Source organism: Rattus norvegicus, chromosome 14, assembly GCF_036323735.1.
Source record: "Rattus norvegicus strain BN/NHsdMcwi chromosome 14, GRCr8, whole genome shotgun sequence".
Classification (NCBI taxonomy): domain Eukaryota; kingdom Metazoa; phylum Chordata; class Mammalia; order Rodentia; family Muridae; genus Rattus; species Rattus norvegicus.
The window spans coordinates 4,545,888-4,570,134 of record NC_086032.1 but is presented as its reverse complement, the minus strand read 5'-3'; the positions used below and the strand labels follow the sequence as shown (position 1 = coordinate 4,570,134).

General features: G+C 46.8%; 1 protein-coding gene across 2 annotated transcripts in view; it reads left to right on the top strand.

The window, feature by feature from the left end:
- Positions 1–24,247, top strand: part of Lrrc8c (leucine rich repeat containing 8 VRAC subunit C) — a 92,539-nt gene that overhangs the window by 51,125 nt on the left and 17,167 nt on the right. For both annotated transcript variants that reach the window (XM_006250542.5, NM_001037179.1), the window contains one exon: positions 9,066–9,207. In XM_006250542.5, the coding sequence (XP_006250604.1) occupies positions 9,070–9,207 (138 nt within the window). In that variant the 5' untranslated portion in view covers positions 9,066–9,069. The remainder of the gene's footprint in view (positions 1–9,065; positions 9,208–24,247) is intronic.

Below are 24,247 nucleotides of genomic sequence, written 5' to 3'. Positions count from 1 at the left end.
ACTTCTTTGGCAGGGGGAGTATTTTTAATAAGCTTACAAACTAGTGGATTCTTATAAAAACCTCTTCATATTTTTAGTTTTGATTAGTTACCTACACACACACATAATTCCTTTTTCCCATCCTCCTGCTCCCACAGTAAATCCAGAGAATATGTGACTGAGTACCAAGCCATAGTTGAGACATCTATAGCATCATACTGGTGTGCACATGCGCACGCACGTGCACACGCACATACACGCACACACTCACACACACAACACGGGTGCCAACATAGGTACACACAAAGGTGCACACAGTCATACATGCACACATACAGGCACACGCAAACACATACATGCAGACACACAGGTGCACACACACAAGTGCACACATACAGGAGCACACAGACATACACAGCTCACACACACATACAGGTACACACATGGATGCACACAGACTCACAGAGGCGCACACAGGAGCACACACAGGGGCACACACAGGAGCACACACACAGGAGCACACACATATAAGTACACACCCACACACGGAGGCACACACAGGTACACACACACACACACACACACACAGACACGTGCATGCACACATGTGCGCATGCCTAAAAGTTCTGGCAAAATCATTGAAGATAATGCAGAAAGAATGTAAGAGCTGGGAAATGAAGTACACTGTGAATTCTTTCAGACATGGCACAGTACATATAGCCTCCCAAACAGTTGTCACTTATGTACAACATGCATGAGATCAAGCCAGTTAAAATCCCAGCATGGATGGGGGTGAGGGAGCGTGCTCATGGGGTGCCCCCCCTTGGCCAGAAAGCTATTGGAAGTGCTGGTGGCTGAGAGGAAGATGTTGCCACTGGTGGGTTGTCCAGGCCCCAGGGGATGGCCCATTCCGTCCACACGGAGGCATCAATAATCAGACTCAGTTGAGTGGGTTATATTGAGAGAGAACCAACATATTTTGCACACATGAATGAAACTTTCAAAGGGTAATGTTTTAAACTGAAAATAGTTTAAGAGACAAGAGGTACACGTTACGTTTCTTTCCTGCCATATTTGTGTGTCTTGGACTTGGGAACATTTGCCTGCTTCTCATTTATTCTGCTAAGGAGCCATATGTTGTCCAGAGCCGACCCGTGTTTCCCTGAATGGTATGACTGTGCTCGTTCAGTACACATTTCATTACCATTATCATCCGTGCTGAGAAAACATAAAACAAACGTGAGGCTCGCCCACCCTAACTGGCAGTGTTAGCAGTCAGGTTGGGATCCAAATTCTAGACCAAGTTTGGTATTCTTTGAGTCATGGTTAATAAAGAATGTGTTCTGCTTAATTAACCCTAGATAAGAAAGTGTTAACGTTCTCCTGGAGGCAGTTCTGTGCTGGTGAGGATGTACTGCATTAGGAAAAGCCACAGAAGAGGCTACATTCGCATTTCCTAGTGCCAGTATTTTTTATGTGTGTATGTCTCTGTGTGTATATGTCTTTGTGTGTATATGCCTCTGTATGTATATGTCTGTATGTATATGTCTCTGTGTGTATATGTCTGTGTATATGTCTTTGGGTGTATATGCCTCTGTATGTATATGTCTGTATGTATATGTCTCTGTGTGTATATGTCTCTGTGTGTATGTCTGTGTGTATATGTCTATGTGTATATGTCTGTGTGTATATGTCTATATGTATGTCTATGTGTATATGTCTATGCGTGTATATGTCTGTGCGTGTATATGTCTTGCGTGTATGTCTGTGTGTATATGTCTGTATGTATATGTCTATATGTATATGTCTGTGTGTATATGTGTGTATATGTCTGTGTGTATGTCTCTGTGTATATATTTCTCTGTTTGTATATGTCTGTGTATATGTCTCTGTGTATATATTTCTCTGTTTGTATATGTCTGTATGTATATGTGTGTACATGTCCTGTGTGTATATGTCTCTGTGTGTACATGGCTGTGTGTATATGTTTGTGTGTATATGTCTATGTGTATATGTCTGTGTGTATGTCTGTGTGTATATGTCTATATGTATATGTCTGTGTGTATATGTGTGTATATGTCTCTGTGTGTACATGTCTGTGTGTATATGTCTTGCGTGTATGTCTGTGTGTATATGTCTGTATGTATATGTGTGTACATGTCCTGTGTGTATATGTCTCTGTGTGTACATGGCTGTGTGTATATGTTTGTGTATATGTCTGTGTGTATGTCTCTGTGTATATATTTCTCTGTTTGTATATGTCTGTATGTATATGTGTGTACATGTCCTGTGTGTATATGTCTCTGTGTGTACATGGCTGTGTGTATATGTTTGTGTATATGTCTGTGTATATGTCTGTGTATTGTACGTGCTCACATGTGTGCAGGTGTAACATGGCCAAACTCAGATTTTATATTTGAGGCATTGTCTACCTTGATTTTCAAATTAGATCTCACTGGCCTGGAGCTCTTTGAGGAGGCTTGGTTAATTGGCCGGTTAAGTTAGCCCCAGGGTTCTGTCTGTTTCCAGTTGCCTAAAACTGGGAGTCACAGTGCACCTCAGCACAAGGGCTTCCCACAGGGCTTCTGGGGGTGGAATGCAGGTCCTTACGCTTGCAAAGCCAACACCGAAAGCAAAGGATTGAATGGCATCCTCAAGAGGTGAACACTGAGTGCGATACAGAATGAGCAAAGCGGCGTTTAAAACCTCCTGCAGGCTAAGCACTTCCTCCAGCACCGCACAGCACCCACATTGTTCCGAATCGTGAAAGGGAACAAGCACAGGCGTCTGTGAAGGAGAGGCAGACGTGTGTCTAAAATTAGCGTATCCGACTCCTATGAATCATTTAAAAATCTTCCTTTGGAGAGAAGGAGATGGCCCAGCAAGGAAGGCACTTGCCTCACAGTACGTTTTGGCTCTTTAGTTCACCTTCAGTTCTTTGGTTGTTTTATTCCCTAGAGTAAAGCATGATGTCCAAGAGACAGCTCAGCAGGCCCAGGGAATCCCACCTGCTGGGGGTTCCAGACCCTTGCCTTTTTAAGGAAACCAGTGATAAGGACCATCGAGCTTGGTGGCCCATGGAACTCCACTAGCTCAAACCTTTGTAAGTGACCCCCACAAGGTTAACACTTTGTAATGCTAACGTGTCTTTTTCTTTTCCCTTTGTCACCCATAATAAAATCAGTGATGTGTAGGGTGCCTTTCATAAAGCAAGATCAAGGCCTCAGACTGGCAGTTGTACAGTCTTCATAAGTACACTCTAACAAACTTAGTGTTTTTGCTTTGCTTTTGTAAGAAGCTTCATACACTCCTTTTGACTGAGTAGAAGTTACTGTCCGTCTCTGACTGCTGTATCAATGACAGTGTCATGACATGGAAGGATGCAGGACTCTGAGCTTTGGAGCTGGAACCTGACCTAGTGACTGTAATCTCAGTTTCCACCCCTCTCCTCCATGACAGTCCCTGAGCCTTGGAGGGATGACACAGATCTATTCTCCAACTCTGGTTGGATACCCAACCGCCCTGCCCTGTGTCTCCCATCTCCAGATCGAGGCTGGTAGTAAATCTCAAAGGAAGTCCTTCCCCTACGGAACATAGGAAGGCGGGGAAATGAGAAATGGAAACGGGGGTTGGGGATTTGGCTCAGTGGTAGAGCGCTTGCCTAGCAAGCGCAAGGCCCTGGGTTCGGTCCCCAGCTCCGAAAAAAAGAAAAGAAAAAAAAAGAAAAAAAAGAAATGGAAACGGACACAGGAAATAACCCACGAGCATAAACAAAAGTGTTTGCGAAGTACCTTAGGCAGTACATCATATCCTTCTAACAAGACAACCATGACTTCCTCAGAGCTCGCAGTACCAGGTGTGAATTTCCCCCTGTAGAATGGGGATTAAGTCCAATGTTATGACATCCGTAGCACCTGAGACGGTTGCACTAACCATGGCTCCTGGGCCCTGCACCCTTTCACTGTCTCAGGTGACTTCCCAACTTTGCTCCTTTGGGTGGGTACGTGTGTGTGCCTCTCAGGCAGCTTTCAATGTCTCTAAGCATCCAGTTGACTAGTGCTTTGGGCTATTATGTCCCCAGACACCTAAATAGCACATCCTGGCACGATAAAAGCTAACCTCAAGGGAGGGTTCAGTCCCAGCTGGATTTCTCCAAGCTTGCAACTGAAGCACGTGATGTCTTTAGCAAGAGGGTCCAGTCATGGCATGTGACTAACGGCGCCATTGGCAGTGCCGGTGGACGTTATCATTTGAGAGTCTCTATGGTCTCATTGGCCAACAACTCTTAGGAAAATAACCCAGTTCTAGCACTGGGACCCTCAATCAACAACCCTGTGGCATAAGGGAGAATCCTTTCCCGCCCACACAGAAAATGTTTGCTCAGTCTTTAATATTGACAGTCACAGGCTGTCACAGGATTTTCCAATCACCTTGGTGGGTTTCATCTGGGCCTTACCCACTATAAGGTTCCCAAGAACTTCACTTCACAGCTGTATTTAGTCCTCCCTGCTTTGTGAGGTGTCTTCTCAACTTTTCTCCTTTGGGTACACATGCATATCCCTCAAGGAACTTCTAGACCTCTAAAACACTCGGAAATTAGCATTGTGCCCTCTATATAACAACCATTTCTTGCTTATTGTGTGGTATGGGGTTTTCAACCTGCAAGTGTGTATATGCACCACATGTGTGCAGTGCCCTGGGTGGCCAGAAGGTGGCATCAGATTCCTTTAGAATTGGAGTTAACAGTTGGGAACTACCCTGTGAGTATTGGAAACTGTCCTCTGGAAGATCAGCTCTGCTCCTGACCTCCGAGCCATTCTCTCCAGCCTCTCAATGAGACCTTTTATGTAAGATTGGCAGAATAACAAAGCAAGGTCCTGGGTCACTGTTCCGTGAAACACAGTGCAGTTGTAAAGATAATGCCAATGGAATTCCCAACAGTCCATCGCTGTTTATGCCAGTCAAGCGTCAGTGGGTCTCAGAGGTCTGTAACTAAGAAGATACTAAAGTCAAACATTACCTAGGTTTAACTGAACATGAAAACACTCCATAAGTTCCTGTTGATAGCCAGCTTCCTCATCATGAGCACCCAGGCAGCCTCTGCGTTTCCTCACCGCTGAGGAGATCAGTGGAGCTGGCTTGACTTAAAGCGAGGGAAGGATGCTGTCTGCCTCCTTGGCAACACCAGCTTATCAGTCAGGGCTGCTGCCTACCTGGCAATCATGCCTGGTGATCTGGGTGGCTGCAGATCATCTGATGTCTCTCCACTGGCCACATCTGGCTGCTGAAAGGGCCTGCACCTAGGTGAACTCCAGGAGAGACAGCAGCTCACCCATAGTCAAGCTTAAGCCTTTCTGTCTACTGTGCTAGCCCCCTATCCACCAGCTCATAGCCATTGCCTTAGATATGCTTGGGAAGCCCCAGAGAAGCGTTCACAGTGAGGCTCATTGCTACCTCTGTATTGATTGTCCACACTGTAACTAACTAGTCAGGGTCTCAGAAATAAACACCCACATGACATGAAGGCCCGTTCACAGTCTTTGCATTTCTTACCTCATACCTTTGTGAATCTTGTTCAGTCTCATGTACCCTAATCCAAACAGCATGTCACAGCCCTGAGTTCAGAACCGGACCTGAGAATCCAGACGTCGGCTCTATTTCGATATTGGGGAGATCTGCAGAAGTGTAAAATAGTGCCTTCTCTTTGTGTTTTGAAGGTCTGATTTTTTTTTTCATCATCTATGTTAAAGTGTAATCGTTTTATTTCAATTTTGAGTTTATGGCCTTTTGATTTTTGTGAGAAACATTTGTTTATGTGCCACCAACATTTTTATATCATGGGTTTACTCGTTTTCATAAACGGATGGACTTTTTAAAAAATTCTTTTCCATTTTTTTTCCACTTTTTTTCTCCATCTTTATTAACTTGGGTATTTCTTATTTACATTTCAATTGTTATTCCCTTTCCCGGTTTCCGGGCCAACATCCCCCTAATCCCTTCCCCTCCCCTTCTGTATGGGTGTTCCCCTCCCCATCCTAACCCCCATTACCGCCCTCCCCCCAACAATCACATTCACTGGAGGTTCAGTCTTGGCAGGACCAAGTGCTTCCCCTTCCACTGGTGCTCTTGTTTTCCATTTCTAAGGTTAGATATTTGAGAGCATGACACACACTTTGGGACACCCCCCCCCATTGTTCTGAGGGAGAACATGAGGACTGAGAGCCACAGTCCCGTTTCTTTTCTAACTGAAATTGCCTGCTGCTGAGTGAGCGAGCCCAGCTCTTTGAGTAACTTGTGAGACAACCAAACTCATGAAAGAACAGTGGCCTCTCACAGCACAGTGAGCCCTGTCCACGAAGCTGACAGCGCTACCCCAGGTGAACGAGCATCCGAATCTGTTCATCTCTCCAGCAATGCCTCAGAGCTCCTCGGTGTGCAGGAATGATGCCGCTCGCAGGAGTGCCGCACAGAACTAGCCACCTCTGAACCAGAACCTGGAAATCACAGCCTGTCGGCAGCTGTGTCCAACAGCTGATGGCATATTGAGGGCGGTTGAGACTGTCATGCTTCGTTGAGGAAAAGGCCAAAAGGTGTGAGCTAGCCCTGTGTTCTAGAATGACTGACGTGATCGGGTGAGCTTGAGGGATCTGCCTGGAACATGGGCACTGAGGCTTAGTTTCTGTCCACGGGATACAATCTAGAGTCATGGAAGAGGAGAGACTATCAGCTGAGGGGCTGCCCCCATCAGCCTGCCCCATAGGCTGGTTTGTGGTGCATCTTCTTGATTAATGATTAGTGGGGAAGGCAACACACTAGGGTTGTCATCACCCTTGGGCTGGTGGTCAAGGGTTGTCTAAAGGAGCAAGCTAGGCAAACCATGAGAAGCAAACCTGCAACCAGGCTTCCTCCATGGGCTTTGCCAGTTGTTTCCTCCAGGGCCTTGCCCTGCTTCAGTTTCTGCCTTGGCTTCCTTCAAAGATGAACTGTGATCAGGCCATGTCAGACAAATAAGTCCTTTCCTACCCAAGTCACCTTTGCTTCTGATGTTTCTCAGAGCTGTAGAAGGCAGGCTAGGACAGACAGACATGCATGACATAATAGGCTTGGCTCTCAAGAGGATGCTGCTGGGGGCAGCCCAAGCATGGGATTGTTTTGGTAAGATGGAAAAAACGCACCAAATGCTGCCCGCTTGTAAGGAGACAGACCGTAAGAGCCGAGGGCTGAAACGTCCAACGCTCTTAAAGAATAAATTCAATAGTGAAGCCCAAATTATTGTTAAGAAACAGTTGTAGCTGGCTGTGGTGGTGGAGACATCTTTAGTCTCAGGTCTGAGAAGGCAAAGGCAGGTAAATCTCTGTGAGTATAGGGCCAGCCTGGTCTATATAGTGAATTCCAGGACAGCCGGGGCTATGTAGAGAGACCCTGTCTCAAAAAAGAAAATAAATAAAAACAACAAAAACAAAAACAAAAACCACTTAAATAAAACAAGAGTTGCAAAGCAGCAAAACAGAGCAGTCGCCAAGCCAGAGCATAAGGATACTTTCCAAAGCTATGACCACCAACCAATTCACAGGCATCCCGGGTCACACTGAATATACCTCTCTGTGAGAACATGTCTCTTCCCCAGAGCCTCAGCTGTGCCCTGTGCATCCAGCTGCTGTCATCTATGTAGCCGTAGCTTTTGAAATACCTGGGGGAGTCACTGGAGAGCTGTCTTGGCACTCAAGCGCACTTGCTTTTCTTACGGAGGACCTTGGTTTAGTGTCCCTCTCCAGCAATCACTACCTCCTAAAGCTCCCCAGGGAGACGTGGGCCTCAGAAGCCAGACCCAATACATAGTCGAATGCTGTAGGGCCCAGTCTTGTGCAACTCATGTGCGGGTATCCATGTGTTCATGGTTGTAAACTCTATTTCCTATCAAGAAAGCAGCATTTGACAGCACTCCTCCCATTTTTCCGCCTCCTCTCCCACAGTCCCTGGGCTTTGGGAGGGGCAGAATAATGTCCCATTCAGTGCTGGGTGCTCAGCTGTGACTTTTATAGCTAGGTCTTTCACGTTCATTCTGTGTCACTGTAACAAACACCCGGGGTGAACCAACATCAAAAGCCCAAGGTTTCTTTTGGCTCATGGTCTTCAACACTTGGACCCACTGTGTGTTCGCCTGCACCTTTGGGGTCTTCGCATGGAATTACATCTAGGCAAGAATACATGGCCTGCAATACCCACTCGTCGCGTCACAGCTGAAGAGCTGAGAGAGAAGTAAGCACTGATCTCCAGGTGTTTCCTTCAAGGGATGCTCCCAGTGACCTAATTTCCTTCTCCTGGGCCCGACCTCCTAAAGGTCTTCCTTCTCTCAGAAGCACCGCACCCAGGTGGCTGTACCTGCCTTAACGCTGGCCTCTGGGGAACACTTATCCAAACTGTAGCAACTTTGTAGCAAATTGACTTCTCAGAAGAGAAAATCTGGATATGTTAGAGATTCACGTGGCATTTGAAAAAGGAATTGAACAAATGCATTTAGACAAAAAGGGATAAAATCACACACACACACACACACACACACACACACACACACACACACACGCACACCATCTACTAAAAAAACAGTAGCCATGTAGCCACATGCTTTCTCTTCTCAAAGGAGTAAGTGAAGAACCCATGAATAGGTTTCAATAAAACAGTGACTACAAAGACTACAGAAATAGCATGTACACTAAAGCCCAGCCTGGGAAGGCGAGAAATGGCAAAGACGTTTCAAAAGATGGACCCGGTCTCCGTGGCATCTTCATGCTCTACTGGAGGGAACTGAGGATCCAGGAAATACCTGGGTGGGACTAAGTCCAAGGAGCACAGAGGGAGCCTGGGTACCAGTCACCCAATTATATGTGGTTCACTTCATTTCCCGACTGCTGGTCCATCACCAGTGGGGAACACTGTATCTTGGGAGCCCTCTGGCTTCGGAAGATCTTCTCCTGAGGGTTCACAAAAGCTTCTCAAGTGTTGCTTTAAAAAGGAGAAGGGAAAAAAAAAAAGCCCTATGTGATAGCCAAAAAAGAGTTAATTCACAGCGTTCTGTCCTTTCTCAGAAACATGATTCCAGTGACCGAGTTCCGGCAGTTCTCCGAGCAGCAGCCTGCCTTCCGGGTGCTGAAGCCGTGGTGGGATGTGTTCACGGACTACCTCTCGGTGGCCATGCTGATGATCGGGGTGTTTGGATGTACTTTACAAGTAAGTGCTCTACCCACGCAGGACTGAAGTCTGAGCAGTGCGGCTTAAGGTCTGGCTCTTCCGGGCTAAGCATGCATCTTGTTGGTGGGACGTGCCTAGAACACGTGAGACCCTGGGTTTAATCCCCAGCGTTCTGTAGAGTAGCGGTGGGCGGGGCGCCGAAGAGGGAGGAGACAAGAGAGCTGATTGGATGGTGGGGGGGGATTGCATTGAGTGGTCTTCTCCATCTCTGTGTGTGGTATTGGTAATCATGACAGGAAGCCTGAAAACTCATTTACTCAAGTTGCCTGTCAAGATGGTGCCGTGCTTCGAAGAATTCAGGGAAGCCACTTGCTCAAGTGATAGTTGAGGCCGTTAGCATCAAGACGGGCTCCTCGTCTTTCGTTACCTTCACGTCGAAGTATGCGACAGCGTGCATTCACAGCGCCGCCTCCGTTGTCCAATACGCTTTTTGCTTTTCTCTGCCTCTCATGCCTGAGCCAAAGTTTTTCTGGGAGAATTAATATTTTGGTGAGATGCCAAGATGTACTCAGTGTTTAGTACTGAATTAAAATGTAACTCGATCACAGGCGCATTCTGTATAGAAGCTGTGTGTACATATATCAAATCCAGACAGATCTTCATACCTATTACTGGGCCAGGCACCACACTTGAAGGGCCTCGAGGACTGTCTGTAGCTAATTGCTGAGGGAAGCTAAGCTGTCAGGCAGGCAGACAAGACTTGGCATGATGCTGGCTCCACGGGTCAGAAGTGCAGAAGAACTCAGCTTAGCCTAGAAGCGAGAAGGTATTCGTTGCACTAAAAACCAGGGCTGGAGCAGAGAGAGAAGGTCCTGGGAGAGGAGAGGAGTCTAATCTATGAGAAAGAACAGAGCATTGCTGGGAAAGTCTCAAATCGGGCATCATTGGGGTGGATGTTCTGGTGAGCGCTATCACCCAGGGAGAAGGCCCTGAGGGAAAGAAGATGGGTACTGTAAGGCCATGTGGAGAACAGGAGGGGCCCAAGCTCAGGGAAGCTGTGAATAGCAACAGCGGGCAGCTCTCCACTAACTCGCTGACTAAGGAGATAGTAACATCTGGAGTCTTAGAAATCTTAGTTTCAGGGCTGGAGAGATGGCTCAGCAGATAAGAGCACTGGCTGCTCTTCCAGAGTTCCTGAGTTCAATTCCCAACAACTGCTTGGGGATGCACAGCCATCTGCAATGGGGATCTGATGCTTTCTTCAGGCATTCAGGTGTACGTGCAAATGGAGCACTCGGATACATAAGATAAATAAATCTTTAAAGAAAAAAAAGAAATCTCAGTTTCAGTGGTCGGATAAGTGGATGGAAGTTAGAGGCTGTGGGTGGCTGGGACCCTCAGGGAAAACACCTGGAGGGAGCGGGAAGAAAGAAAAATCTCCAACGGTACAGTGTAAAAATAAAGGCTTTCTTTATGAGGATTGGTATCGCCCATCACTAACGTGTGTCCTGTGTGCCGGCCATCCCTCTGAACACTTCACTCCTGGGATGAGCTCAATCCTTCCTCCTGACAACTCTAAGATGGGAGCTGGTTTCCCAGTGGGTAGCATAGCCCTTGTTTTAACCCAAACTATTTGGATCCAGTGTTCTTGCTCCTGGTCCCTGACACCACGCTTGTGCTTTACTGGAGCAAAAAACAAAAACAAAAACAAAAACAAAAACAAACAAACAAAAAAAAAAACAACAAACCACACACATTTTTGCTACCTAGCCTGGTGGAGTCCAGCACTTGGAAATTGGAACCAGGAGGAGCAGAGTCAAGGTTCTCCTCAGCAACAAAATGAGTTCCAGGCTAGCCTGATCTACATGAAACCCTGTCTCAGAACAAAACATGCTTCCCTCCTCCTCACCCACTCAGAAAAGAATACCATCAAGAGCGAAAGTGTAAAACCAGAGGGAGGAAATATAGGTGTATTCATAAATAAAATGACTCATATTCATAAATAAAATAAACCTTGAAGAACACAACACCGTGTACCAGGCTCCGCTCTACTAAGAATTACCAATGAAGGAAGTAAAAATAAAAGACCAAAAAACCCAGACAGCTCAGCACACAAAGGCACTTGCTATCAAGTCAGACCACCTGAGCTGGATCCTAAGAAGCCACATGGCGAGGAAGAGTAGTGATTTCAGAAGACTGCCCCGTGCCTGCAGCGCATGCCAGAGCACACAAGCTTAAGAAAAAAAGTTACAATGTGAAACAATACAGGGAAAGGAAGGAACAAAACAAGTAAAATCAGTGAGTATTGTACAGAGAAGGGGACAGAACCACCCCCAAGACTTCCAGTGTTCGGAAAGGATGCTTACCAATGCCGATGCTTCTCTGTCTATTCTTACATTACGCCGCAGAGCTCTTCTTCTTTCCCTGTTAAATCGGGGCTTATCTTGGGGCTGTCAGTCTGTCCAAATCACCACTCTTGGTGCTTGGAGGCCACCGTTAAAATACAGGTTGCGGGAAGGCAAGTGCCGAGATGCCCCCACAGCCACCTTGCAAACCAAGACAATTACTAAGTGACGAATATCACACCACTCAGCACGAAAAGCAATTTAAAAATGTATGAATCACATATTACTAGAAACTTTCCACTTAATACTTTAGGACCATAATCGACTGTGGACAACCAAAACCGCAAGCAATGAAATAAATGACGGATAAAAGGGAACTCTTAAAAAAGTTAGAATGCAAAAAAGACAATAGAAAAAGGAAAACTGAAATGCTCAGGTGGGAGGAGACGCCAGGGGAAGTCAGGAAGTGTGGCTGTGGGCCAAGGGGTTGGGCAGGAACAGGCTGGAAGGAGCACTCCAGGCTAAAAGCTAGAACAAGGGTGTAGGGATGTGGGTTGCTAGGCCCTTCACTTCCGGCAGTTTTACACACTTCTTTTCATTCTTGCCTTCCCCTGGAGACCAGGTACAGGGAGGGCTTTAATGGTTACCGGGGAACATGGCTTATTACTTAAATGAGCACTGATTGGCCAGCTTTGTCTGAGCTGAGTCAGCAATAATTGCCTGGTCACGAGCCATATAGATGGACTTGTGTGATTTGGGGAAGCGTTTGTGTGTAAGCTTGGCCTTGTGTCTGCTGTCTTCCAAGAGGTGCAGCTTTCATTCTGTCATGTACACCTGACAAGATGGCGGGGAGAAGTGCGCAGAAAGCAGAGTGGACGACTCCGCCTGCAGCGACGAAGATTCTCCCACCAGGGCAAAGCTCAGTGCAGCTGTGCGTGCACACGGCCCTCTAGCACTGTGTCAAGGCTTCCGGTACCGTGTGAGGTTTATGTCTTATGAGTTTGGATACGAGGTGAACTGAGGAAGACCCCTGATAGTGACCCAAGCAAACAAGGGTTTCCCTGGCAGGCTAAAGGTAAAACTGGCGCCTGAGCGGAGGCAGCAGATAGCCCATGTAGAGCTTTGTTAATCTCTGGAAGGTGACTTTGCTCAAATGAGACATGACCCACGTGGACCATTCTGAGCAGAGGGATTTCATGAAGGGGCATATACTTTATTTTTATTTATTTATTTTGGTCCTTTCAAGACAGGGTTTCACTATATAACTCTAGCTGCCCTGGAACTTGCCCTTTAGACCAGGCTGGCCTTGAACTCATAGAGATCCACCTGCCTCTACCTCCTAAGTGCTAGGATTAAAGGCATGCACCGCCACGCCTGGCATGAGGTGGTATTTTAACCAGACTACTCCAGCTTGGAAAATCAGAGTAAGGCCAGGCAAGGTGGTGTGCTTACAATCCCAGCACCCAGGAGGCAGAAGGACCTTGCCCAAGTAGCAAGTTCGAGACCAGCCTGAGCTACATGGTGAGAGTCTGTCTCAGAAATTTGGTACTGCCTGTACAGGTTCCATTGGTCTAGATATAGCTCCCAGGGGAGACAGAAGGAATGTACAGTACACGTGTAAAGGACAGGAACGCCTATGGCTTGATTATTGGGAAAGCCAGCAGTCTTGAGATTAATCTGGTGCCTTGGACCTGCTTGGAAACAGCAGCCCTGGATGTATTTAGGGAAGAGTACCAAGAACCTCTGGATGATTGAATGCTAAATGTGAGAGAAAAGGCAATGGCCTTGTCTCTGAGGATTTTAGACCTGGGCAACTGAAGAGGTTTCTTTTGAGCAAGTTAGGCTTGAGATAAATGTTAACCACCCAGATTATGATATTGAGTGCTTAGGAAGTAGGGAGCACTGATCTCCAGATGGAAGGACATAGTAGTAGAAAGAGGCCCCTTGACTGACTGGGGAAGGACCCCCTTGACTGACTGGAGGAGGAAACCCCTCCTTGACCGGAGGAGAAACTCCTTTGACAGGGGGAGGAACTCCCTTGACTGAATGGGAGAGGGCCACCCCTTGACTGAGGCAGGACTCCCCTTGACTGACTGGAGGAGGAACCCCCACCTTTGACTGGAGGAGAAACTCCCTTGACTGACTGGGACAGAACCCCTCTCAGCTGGCAGCGATAAAGCTTTTGTTTGGAAGGGACACTAAAATGTGAACCTTTGTAGCTTAGTTTCCCCATGGTATAGAAGGAGATGTGTCTTCAGAGAGACATGTTTGTGGACAACAGGAAATGGTACCAAAGGAAGTAGTGTCATGAGGGCTTTAAGGAAGGGGACAGATTAACAATGGCCGTCAGATGAAGGTGCCTGGGTCAGCAGGAAGACTGCATGTCTCCTCTTGAGTGTGCAGAGCTCTGACACTGGGCAGGAACTCCCCAACAATCCCATATTCCAGGGCTGGACAGACTGCCGAAAGGAGAGCAAGGAGGGTCTGGGAAGCCAGGGGAAGTAGATTCAACTTACGTCCACCCAGGTGTCTGCAGTGCAGCTGCAGATTAGCTCATTTGGTGGTATGCTAGTCTAGCCCCACAAAGCTGTGGCTTGCATCCCCAGCACCCCATAAACCAGGCGTGCAGGAACACAGTTTTCACCCAAGCACCTGGAAGATGGAGGCAGAAGGATCAGAAGTTCAGGATCACCCACTGCTATGGAACAAGTACAAGGCCAGCCTGAGCTGTAGGAAAACCTTTCTCAATAAAGAAAATAAAAGTAGTTGTCTAGTGGACGTGAATCAGGAGAGGTGTCTGAAGTGACGGAGGTGGGGGAGGGGGCAGGATGTCAAGCACACTTTATGCCTCCTCCTTCTCACACAATTAGTCATGCCTGTAGCACACCCTGTCTCTGTGGAAGCCGTCGGAGGACCCCCGGGACCACCCACCCTGCACCCCACAATCACGTACTCTGCTTTCATGATTCACATCAGACAGCCTGACTACCCTGGATCTTTCCTACATGCTGCTCCACCTTTACAGCCCTTGAGAAGGAATCAGATGCCAGTGGTCTAGATACAGAAATGTAGTCCGAGATGCTACAATTCCGAGAAGTGAGAGAGAACATTGTATCAAGTCACCAAGCCTGCAGGGCTCTGAACTCATACTCGACAGGGTGTCCAATTCACCGGTGTCTGCATAACAGCAATGGTCAGGCACCCTGTGGGGCTCTAGACACGGAATGGAAAGTACAGCACAGTCTGAGGAGCTTGAGCATCAAATGCTGCTTTGGGGTGTGACCCTGGCTGACTCAGGAGAATATTCACGGTGGTGCTGGCATCTCAGTCACTGGAAGTTAGGAACCCGGAGAGAAGATGATCATGTGGATTCTCAGACAATGGGGATGGAAATAAATATCAGCATAAGCAGAAGATGGTCCGAACATTTAACAAGCCTCCCGGGACCCACCATGACAGAGGCTTGGAGGGCGGAGTCGGGAAGAGCCTGAATCCTGCTTGTGGCACCCAGTAGAAGAGTCCCTTTAGTCAGAATTCGAACTGCAGTGCCGTTGAGTATCACGTAAGGAGACAACCTGTGTTGGAACCGATACGGGCTTTCATTACTTCCCAGAACGAGCCTGTGGCAAGATAAATCCTGATTTCCAGATAAGGACTTGGAAAGATAGGAGTTGGGGTAGCTTGTCCTAAAGCTAAGGGGTGAGTGCAGGCAGCAGCAGACCAGCTACCCCCCTGTCTCTAGCCCAGTGTTCTCAACCTCCCTCGTGCTGTGACCCTGTGATACAGTTCCTCGTGTTGTGGGACCCGTGAAATCCCCAACCGTGAAATTATTTCATTGCTACTTCATAGCTGTAATTTTGCTACTGTTGTAAATCATAATGTCAATATCTGATATGCGACCCCTCAAAGGGATCCCAGCCAACAGCTTGAGAACGATGCTCTAGCCTCTGCCTCTCACGCCACAGACACTGTTGTAGACCATGGGGGAGAGGGTGCACGCGTCCAGACGTTAGTGTATAAAACTGTATTAAAAACAAGTGCGGAGCGATAGTGGGGGGATTTATGGACAGTGGGGGGATATGAAGTCACAGAGCGTCAACCATACAGATTCGGTTTTTCTAAAGCTGCCCACTGCGACAAGATAACAGCTTCTCTGTTGAAGGAACGAGGGGAAGGGGAGGATCTGCTGTAAATTATTAAAGAACAATTTAAACACACCCAGTTGCTACACTACAGTGAGCATACCGTTCCTTGAGAGAGGAGTTTAAGCTCCTATTCTGCTCTGCTACAGGAGTCCTCTGAAGCTGGCCTGGTGGCTGACAACTTCTGAGCTACAAAGAGCCCTCTGTAAAGCTCGCATTCCTTTCCCATCTCCGCAGCGACATTAAAATGGCTAAAATATGCTTCCTGCCGTGATATTCCACTTGTAAAGGGAAGTGCAGTCGTTCTTTGACCTTAGTTACCAAGCAAGTTCATTCCTAGGTTTGAAAACACAGCAGGGAAAATGACAGTGGCCAGGCCATTGGTCGGCGATGGAACGCTAACCCAGAGGCCTGAGTACCTTGAAAACTGCCTCCCCTGTGGGTGGCCAGTCACGCTTGCTTATCTGTCTATCCTACAATGTACCGTTCATAGAGTGTAAAGCAGTGCAGCTTTGAAGGCACTGGGGGGGAAGTCGTTATAAAATGGGTATTGGTTAGCCTCTTTCTTGGCCCCAAAGTGCAAAAGTTAGAATCAACTTTCTTGTCTCATTCATCCGACAAATATTTATTCATTTCTAAGCAAGTGACTATTTCAAAACTACCATGGCAGGAAAAAACACACGTAAAGAGCATTCCTTACGTGACACCAGGCCACAAAAGAAACAAGTATCAATTCTTCGTAAGCCCCAAGAGCCCAGGAGTGTGTGTATCCTATTCCCGTACGGTTACGCACCCTCAAGGACCCACAGAGTAAACACCCAAGCCTTGTGCTATAAACAGCACTATTCAAAAACTCAACATACTCTGTAAAACAGACCGAATCCTGAAAGGTCAACATGCCGCTTCCTGGAAAAAAAATCAGATTGTTTCAGATTTCTGCTCAGTGACTCCAGGTTATCTTATAACCAAATCCACAACAGCCTACGGGCAGACTGCTATAAATATAGAGGGGCAGTCAAGAACCAGAAACAGGAACTGGGGGATGCAAGGTCCCTGGAAGCCCTGGGGACCTGCCCTGTGATTGTTACAAGGGGAAAATATTTCCTGCTCTCTGAGTGGGGTGGGAGCCACAAGAGAATCATTTCAATGACTTGAGGTGACTTACCAAAAGAAAAAAAAAATGTCTTGGTGGGTTTAGCCCAAGCGCCAGGGCAAACTGGCCGACAGGTTCATGTATTATTAGCTTGCATGGCTGAGCTTGCTGGAGGACGCTTTGGTTTCTGCTGCACATGGAAACTCGTCTCTACTTCTCTGTAGAGCCATGGCAGACAGCCTATAGGCAGCTCACAGAGAGTCTAGGCAGGAAAAAGCGCAAACTTCAGAGTGATTTCAGAGGGCTTCATTGGCATGGTATACTCTGGATCTCCCTTCTACTATAGGTGAGGCCAGAAGTCCTTAGGCCGCCTTAGTTTAAGCTGAAATTCAATATCCTGGGGGAACAGTGAAGGCACCAGTGAGCAGGTTGAAAAGAAGATCTCAGTTGGTCTTGGCTCAATGGTGGCTCAGGCTGCGATCATGCTTTAGAAGCTAAGGCAGGCGGGATATCATAAACTTGACACTAGCCTAGACTACATCCATAGCAGCCTGGGCTGCTGAGACCCTCTCGCCAAGAGAAAACAAAGACTTCATCTAAGATAGAAAGTTTCTCTTTTACCCACATCTGTGTTACCATCCTACTGGGGCCTTGGGGAGTGTCAATTATACATTGTTTCAGCTGTGAAAATATAGTACGGCGGGCTGGTCTCCTCTGCAGCGGCAATGGGGAACTCTGAGAGGGACATGATTTCAGAGTCCCGCTCTCCCTCGATAGAGACCTTTCTGAGGTCTGTCATCTTTCATGAGCCTTCTGTCATCAGGTGTTTTCAAGTGTGCTCTTACCTGGGACTCTGCTTCTCGTGTTCTGACAATTTAAAGTGCAGTGCATCCCTGGCACCGAGAATAATGTGAGTCACCTTTTGCCCCTCTCTCCCGAGTTTGGGCAGGAATTGGGGCTATCGCAATCCTCTGACATCCATTGCTGATCAGTGAGTGGGGACACCTCCTTTTCCCTCACTTTTAGGGATTGAATACTGCTTTGTCACCCGTTTCTTCCCAACTTTTCCCTCAGATCACAACATGCTGGCGGAACACTGCTTTTTTTTTCCTCCATGTGAGACCAAGGAGATTCATCACATGTTTAGTCCCAGCTGCTGTTTATGTGTGTGTAAACCCTTCAAAACTAATATTTAAAGGTCTCGATCAGCCGGCGTGATGGTGCATGCCGGTCAGCCCAGCACTTGGAAGGCAGAAATGGGAGGACTTGTACAAGCTACAAGCTAGCCTGGGCTACATAGTGAGTTTCAGGCCAGCCAGGGACGAATAGCAAACAAAAGGAAGATTGGAGGAGAGGGAGTTGGTTACTTTAGCATGGGAGGAGGTGGCCTTCTATTTATTTCTCCTCAAGGTGGTGACTGAGATCCCGGTCTTCTCACATCAGATCCACTGTTCCTTGTCACCGTGACTGTGTTCCTCCATGTTTCCCGACCCCCCAACCTGCCCACCCCAAAACTCTAGTGACTCTTGTATCTCCCTCAGGAGTCAGAGGTCCTACAGTGCTGAGGCTAAAGTTAAACCTCACTTTAGTTGACAGCCTGGATTTTTCTAGCTTGTGTCTGCAGCATGTCAGCTCCTACAGTTCATGTGGCTGCGGCTGCTTCCTCTTTAGCTTTCTTTGGTGAAACCATAAAATTTATTATATGTGTTTTGTAATTCCTATCCTTTTGGAATATCTAGCATTCATATGTGATGTGATACATGGCATTGCATGGTCCCAGACAGGCTAAGAATAGCACCAGGGCTCCTGTTCTCTGTCAAACCCTGAAGAGGGGTAAAGGCAATTCCCATCATCCTTAGGGCCAGGGTCTCACAGCACATCATACATATATAGGAGTCAGGCATGTCTATAATTCCAGCGCTGAGAAAGCTGAGACAAGGGATGAGGATTTCAGGAGCAGCCTTGCCTCCTGAGACTGTCAGGGCCAACCTGGACTATGTGGGAACCTTTCTCAGAAATGAGATAAATGAATGCATTGGTTATTTGCTTACTTTTAATTAATTAAGCACTACCAGCTGGAAAGATATATACAAACTAAAAAGCTTAAAGCTATTGAAAAGCACAGGAGAAAGTTTCTCCTAGGAATAAGCCAACCAGCAACAGACACAGCCCTCACAGGACACACTTAACTAAAATGTAAATAATACAAATGGTAATTTGAAAAAAAATGGAAAGATGTTACACATTTTAGGTAACCTGGAAGTGTTGTGTTTGGTCTATAACTATGGATTTATTTTGTTCATGGGGAAAAAATGGTATGAGGAATGAAAAGACCAAAGGAGGAGGCAGTGGAAGAGAAGACGGGTCACATGATGCGGTGGCGTGCACACTTTTGTCCGGGAACATGCACAATTAGCCCCCTTCGCTAAGGTTCTTGATACATGTCAGCCAATCACAAATGCACCTGCACATACACACACGTGCACTCAAAGTGACCCCCTTTAGAAAGGATTCTTCTGCTTTCCTTAAACTGTATCACTCGCTCTTCCAAATCTTATCTGTCTCTTCAGATGTGGTCTTGGAAATGACCTTATAAGCGTTTTCCCTTGGTCTCCGCAAATAGAGAATTCATTAGCACGGACTTTCTCAAGAGGGAAGATAAATCATCCCTTGATAGAAGTGGGAGTCCAGTTGTAAGAATTTGTATCACGTGTCTAAGATTGTGAGCTTCATAAAGCCGGTCCTCATCCGTAGGGTTCATCCCTGTGCCCTCAGAAAGGAAATCGGTAGCAAGCACATGTAACTGCTCAAAAGAGTGGGTTTCAGGAAGCAGAGAGCTACAAATGGCACGTTGGCCATCTACTGACAGGAAGCATATGATAGCTGGGAAAGGGGCAGAATGCTGTTACACGAGTGCCCTCGTGACCTCTACTTGCTCTAACAGACTTACTCAGGTTTCCTGTGCCCCCATAGCCTATTAACCCAACACTTGATTACAATGTTGATGAGCTTTAGAGCCCTAATGACCCAGTCCCTCTCAAACACCCTGCCTCTGAACACTGCTGCACTGGGGACCAAGCCCTCCACACATGGGACCAGGGGCGGGGCTATTTAAAGCCCAAACTGTAACAGACTTCCATGAGGAAAATATCACTGGCTTAAGTTTCTCTCAGGCTTCCTAGAATGGGGATTTTAGGGAGGAGTGTTGTAGCTTGAGTCAAGACCCTTCTGAAATGCTGTTAGGTCAAGATTGTATTGGTGTTCCCTTTCAGGAGGGTGGGGGAGGAGTGTAGAGAGAGCTGTAAGAAGAATCCACGTGTTGTGAGACCTCTGTTCGTGGCATATAGTTATTATGTAAGTGGAGTTCTGTAGTAGCAAACACGTCTAATTCTAGGCTGGGGAAATGGGGAGATGGCTCAGTGGGTAGAACACTTGCTATACATGTGTGAAGACCTGAGACTAAAGAATCCAAGCAAAGCCTGGCACGGCTGCATGTGTCTCAAGTCCCGTGCTCCCATAGTCACATAGGTGGTGGAGACAGGGCAGGCTCCAGAAGCTCAAGGGCCACCCAGCCTGGCTTCAGGGACAAGAAAGATCCTGTTTCAATGTGGAATAACACCAGAGATGGCCCTCTCACCTCAGCATGAGCACCATAGCAACCGCGTGTACGCCTACACACAACACATACACTTGCATACACACATAACGCATATACATGCACACAAATACACACAACACATAAACACATTACACACATACACACATACATGCATACTCACAAAAACACATACTACACACATGCACACATACATGCACACATGTATGCACATTCACATATACTCATGCATTCAAACCGCACATGTACATATTTACATACACAATATATACACATACACACTCCCATATGCAGTTACACTCATACACATATATACAAGACACACACATATACACGGGCATATGCACATGATCACACACATATGTAGATACACAATATACTCTCATTCATACACACACGTGTTTACCCGCTCATGCACACGCATGCTCAAACACATACACAGACACACTCATACACACATACACAAAGATTTTTTTAAAATATCCAGTTCACAGGGTGAAAGCAGCAGATTCATTTGAAATAGAACTTCTGACCTAAGTTCCTTGAAACAAATGAAGCCATGTAAGTGGAGAATGCAGGACACGCAGAGCGGTAGCACAGAACAAAGGGCCTGAGGAGGTTTGTAGGTGTCCACCAAGGGGAACACTCCAAAGAGAGATGGCGGGGAACAGGAGTATGCAGCAGAGCGGCCCCTGTCTGTTTCTCAAGAGTGGGTCACTACAGAGAGCCTGGGACAAGCACTGACCCACACTGGGCTTTCACAGTCTAGTGTCCCCAAGTGCTAGGGTTCTGATGAATGCCACCTTTACATCGGACTTCTGGGAATCACGACCAAGAGTTGCCGCCCATGGTCAGAAGCTTGGACCACACAGATAACCAAGAGCAGTTATCATCCTCTTCTGTAACTCTTGGCCAACCACAGTTCGGAACAAGAGCAAGGTTACATTGTTTCTAGAGGAGCCATGTTGCCTACAGGCAAGACTCAGGTGTGTTTCATTTTGTGCCCACCTGGTGCCTTAGATCCCTGCTTCTCAAACAGTGGCTGTGACCCATATGGGATCATAGTATCGAATGTAGGGGGTCATACAAACTTGGCAGCAGTAGAAGGTTTCTTTAAAGATTTTCTTATTTTATTGGGAATTTCATGTGTGTGTAATGACTTCCCAATCCTTGCCTTCCACCCCATCCTCCTAACTTCATGTCTTTTTTTAAATCCACTGAGTCCATTTAGTACTCCCAGTATGTGATGAGTGTAAGGGTCGTCAGTTTGAGCATGGTCATCCTTGAGAGGCCACTGTCACGCATTCCTGGAAAAACTGACTTTTTCCCTTCCCCTGGCAGCCATCATTTAACAGTAGCTCCTCAAATGAGGAGAGACCTGGTGATCCTTTTCCCAATCCGTGCAAGGATTTTTTTCCAGGTTGATCTAGTGCAGGTCTTGTGCATACAGATATAGCCATGTGTGCAACAGCCACATCCTGTCTGGAAAATGCTTCTTTTCTTGCCTCAAGTTTATTTGTAAAAACAGCATAGGACACTGGTCATCTGCAAATAGTGTGTAGGTAGGTGTGTCACAGTGGTCTCTCTCTCTTCACACTGGCAGGATCCTTTTCTATGGGGCCCTCACAGGGGTCTGGGCACCCTTGGGAGCCTGAGCTGGAGCTGAAGCCTGGGCCTCAGCTGGAGCTTTGGCCTCTGCCTGGGTTTGAGCCTCGGGTTTTGGTTGGCAGAGCCTATGACCCTTGACCATGTAGCTTTGAATCCACTTCCCAAGTTTGGGGTGAGCGATGAAAGCCAGACAGCTGAGTTTGCAGCTGGGGCCCTTTGGCATCTTGTGCTCAATGGCCTGAGGCTTCACAGGGGCCTCTGCTCGAGTACTAACTGCCTTCACATTGTTGGCTTGCACCTTCTTCAGTCCTTTCTTGTTGTGCTTCTTGGCAAAGCACATGCTTCCCAGGAACTCGAGGCCAACCCCCTTAAGAGATTCGTACCTTTGTGACCGGGGTTTCTTCATGTCATTTCTGTGCCATTTGTGGGACTGGTTGTGTGTGGTGTGGTTCTTGGGAAAATACTCTTATGCTGCGATCATCTTCTGCTTCTGACTCTGACACCTCTTCCACTATGATCCTTGAGCCTGGGGGGCGCAGGGGTGATGTAGACATCACAGGTCAGGCTGAGCACTCCCCAGGCCCTTATTCTCTGCACAATGACCGACTGTGAGTTTCTGTATTAATCACTGTCTACTGCCAGAACGAGCTTCCATGACGATAGTTATACGATGTACTAACCTATGGGTATAAAGTACACAGTGGGCAGTTTAATACTATGTTTAGCAGAATAGAAATGGTGGCTTCTCCCCCGAGTCTCTGACTGTCTCAGGCATGAGTTCTATCAGATGACAAGAGCCAATCAGAAACCGGCTGGTTACTCCCGTGCACAGTGCACAGCCAAGCCACTGTTGCCCTGGTGAAACATAGCACGCCAACCCAGTCATGACTATGGCTTGCAGGGTAGGAGCTAGGTGTCGCCGTTGACGGCTTTTCTCCCTGATAGTATGCATAGCGTCCTCCCGCTCTGCCCAAGTTAACAAGAGATTGGTGCTATCTTGAATCTCCACGTCTTGTGACATAAGTGTGTGTCATCTCAGTGGGCTGTTTTTACAACTATAGATTTGTTTTACTTTAGTTATCTGTGACAATTTACTAAAACATCTTAGCTGTCAGAATGAAACCAGATTTTTATCTAGTGTCCGTATTCCTTTTTTTTAAATAAAATTATTTTATTTTATTTGAAATTCCTTGCACGAGTACCTTTTTAAACATCAGTTTGTTATTTCCAAAGGTTCTTAAATTTTTTAAGGTTAGTATAATTACATTTCTCCCCCTCCTTTTCCTCCCTCCAAGATCTCCCATACAACCCTCCCACCCTCCTTTAAATTCGTGACCTGTTTTCATTTACTGCGTGCAAATATAGCTTGCTCTGTCCCTACAAGGACGGTGCGTATATCGTTTCTACCCACCCTCTCTATGGTCCAGCTCTTCCCGTGTCCTTCCCACTTCTCAAATCCCTTCCTGTACTTGGTTGTTGCACACACGAGTGCACACACATATAACTAGAACCTGATGAATGAGTTTAGTGTTGCTTGTGTGTATGTATGTATTATGTATGTATGTATGTGCTCTCAAATGTGTGGATCCAGCTCTGAATTTTAGTATGTGAGTATATGACCTGCAGTAACCATAGCAACTAGGAAAGTAAAACAGGACGACCATGGAGTTAGCTCTAGAGAGGGAATACAAGGACATTGGTTGGCCCGATGCTATCCTTACCCAGATGTTATGTGACATTATCTCCAGGTAGATGTTATCTATATCAGTCTAGTTAACTTAGCCTTGTCTCCTTGGTTTAGATGTTACGAGCTGACCTGAGTCTTAAAACTTTCATCTCTTTCCACAGAAAAACATTCTTTTTATTCTAAACCAGTTTTTAAAAGAATTTTACTTTTATGTATGTGTTCGTATGAGCGGGTGCCACAAATGGGCATCTCCCTGAGGAGGCCACAGAAGGGATCAGATTCTCTGGGGCTGTAGCTATGGTGGTTGTGAGCTGCCTGAGAGGAGTGCTGAGGACCAAGTCAGGTCGTCTGGAGGAGCAGCCAGCACTCTTAGCTCCCAGCACCGTCCAGTCCCTCTTCTAACTCGGGCCTTAAATGAACGTCCAGGGCTTGCTTCTATTCGCTTTGGACGATACTCTGTCTATCACGGCTTGAATGATAATTCATGTAACGGTCTGCTAGTCTTCAGTAATGCTGGTATCTTCACAACACTGGGTTACTGTTACCCGCGAAGGTCGTCGTCATGAACTAGTTGCATTTTTCATTTCT